We start from the raw sequence: 2210 nt of genomic DNA on the forward strand, positions 1-2210 counted from the left end.
ACCTCCCCCTCCCCCCCAACTGCCCCCGGAGCACGGATTTAACGATTCGCACTCACGGGGACAACTAGGCTATTAGTATATAGATTATTATTATTACTGATGGAGGACAGAGTATCCCCTCACATGCCAGCAGGCTCAGGATGGATGCAGAGGATCACTACATCACACATGACTCCAAACCTCTTACTCACCTTATTATAGAGCTTGATGTTAGTACCAGGCGTGGTGGACCCAAAGTGATACACCAGGGGGGCCTGAACGGAGAAGCCTTCTTCAACATCTGCAGGACGCTCAATGTAGAGAGCCCCCATAGTGCCTGGGATCGAGATTGAGCCCTGGCCTACATCTAGCTCTACAAATGTGGGTCGGCGCCCTAAGCGCACAGCATAATTCAGTAGCAGGCGGCAAACAGTTGACTTGCCTACATCTGTGGGGCCCACCACCATGACCCGAGGCCCCCGTTCATCTTCACATTCCGCTTGCCACCGCATTTGCTCCAGGGCTGTATGGGTGTTGAGGTACAGCAGCATGGGGGTGTCTTTGGACACATAGGCCACTTCAGTCCGGCCAGTCAGCTGCACCGAACAGCCATGCCAGGTAAAGACAGCCACTTTAGCACCAGCATCAAAGGTGAATTTCTTGTTGCGTGTCAGTTCAGTTCCAAAGATCTCAGCCATGCCTGTCAGGAGCTCCAGCTGGACAGTTTGTGAGGCTTCAACCTCGAAGCGGAGCTCTGTTTCCCTCTCCAGCTCAAACTTGGCCACCAGTTTCTTTTCATCCCCCGGTTCCTCTGCCATCTTGTTTTCCTTGAAACTGTTATGGGCAAAAAATGTGGACTCCTGTTAAGAGGAATGCAGAAGTATTCTCTCTCCTGAAATCCCATTTATATAAAATTTATATCTGACAAAAAATAAATAATCCTAGGTCTGAGTCGGATCAGTTCAGGGCTGGGGCTCCCTCTCCCGGCCTTCAACGGGGCGCCTTTGGTGCTGGCATCGGAGATTAGGAGTTTGGGTGTGCTCCTGCACTCCTCTCTAACAATGGAGGCCCAGGTAGCAGCCACTGCCAAGTCGGCCTTTTACCATCTTCGGCTGGCACGGCAGTTGGTCCCCTTCCTCGACCGTGACGACCTGGCCACAGTGATCCATGCGACGGTCACCTCAAGGTTAGACTACTGTAACACTCTCTACATGGGGCTGCCTTTGTCGCAAATTCGGAGGCTGCAGCTAGTGCAGAATGCTGCAGCCAGGCTGTTGATGGGTCTCCCTAGACGGGATCACATCCAGCCTGTGCTGAAAGCGCTGCACTGGCTGCCAGTGGCGTACCAGATTCGCTTCAAAGTGCTGGTTCTTACCTTTAAAGCCCTAGATGGCCAGGGTCCAGCCTACCTAAGGGACCGCCTTTCCCCGCATATTCCCCCAAGGGCACTACGGTCGGGCACCCAAAATCTCCTGGATATTCCAGGCCTCAAGAACATCAAACTCGCTGTGACCAGGGCCAGGGCGTTTTCGGTGGTGGCTCCTACCTGGTGGAATGAGCTCCCAGAAGAGATCCGGGCCCTGCGGGACCTTGGGCAGTTCCGCAGGGCCTGTAAAACGGAGCTCTTCTGCCAGGCTTTCGAGTAGGAGCCGCCGCCACCATTATTCCATCAACGCTTTTTCCATCACCGCACCCTTACCACCGCTGGTGCGGGTTTCATCGGGGGTGCGAGACGTACCTGGCGGATGACAGGGTTGTGGGGACATATACGGTCGTTGTATTGTTTTAACATCTGTAGAACACCATCTTGATCTTATGAACTGGAGTGAGTAGTAGAGCACCAATATTTTATTAATTGTATTATGTTGTATATTGTATTGTATTTTTATACTGTTCTTTTATGCCCTAGTTAGCCGCCCTGAGCCTCCGGGGAGGGGGGATACAAATCTAAAGAATAAATAAATAAATATAAACAGGCATGTTACTTTCACATTTAGGACCTAAATAATTACCATAATTTGGGCAGGAAGGGAATTTTCCTCAGATTGGTTAGCAACTTTAAGGGTTTGCCATCTTATGTTTAAATTTTTACTGGACTGAGCTCTCTAAAGTGTTTTATCTAATCTAAACTAAAGTGTTTTATGTAAACTAATGTTTGTGGTTCAAGCGCCACAAAAACATTTCATTTGCCTTTGCTCTCTGACTGTGGCACGGGGGAACCTGGACAGCAT

At 50.4% G+C, this 2210-nt stretch overlaps 1 protein-coding gene across 1 annotated transcript; it reads right to left on the reverse strand.

Moving 5' to 3' along the window:
• Positions 1-191: 191 nt before the first annotated feature.
• Positions 192-843, reverse strand: CLP1 (cleavage and polyadenylation factor I subunit 1; the record flags this gene model as incomplete). Its single annotated transcript, XM_015411461.1, has 1 exon — positions 192-843. A coding segment is annotated over exon 1 (606 nt), but the record flags the coding sequence as incomplete, so codon positions are not given.
• Between the last annotated feature and the right edge of the window lie 1367 nt (positions 844-2210).

This window comes from Gekko japonicus, unplaced genomic scaffold (assembly GCF_001447785.1).
Source record: "Gekko japonicus isolate JY-2015 unplaced genomic scaffold, Gekko_japonicus_V1.1 scaffold4084, whole genome shotgun sequence".
In the NCBI taxonomy this organism is placed as follows: Eukaryota; Metazoa; Chordata; class Lepidosauria; order Squamata; family Gekkonidae; genus Gekko; species Gekko japonicus.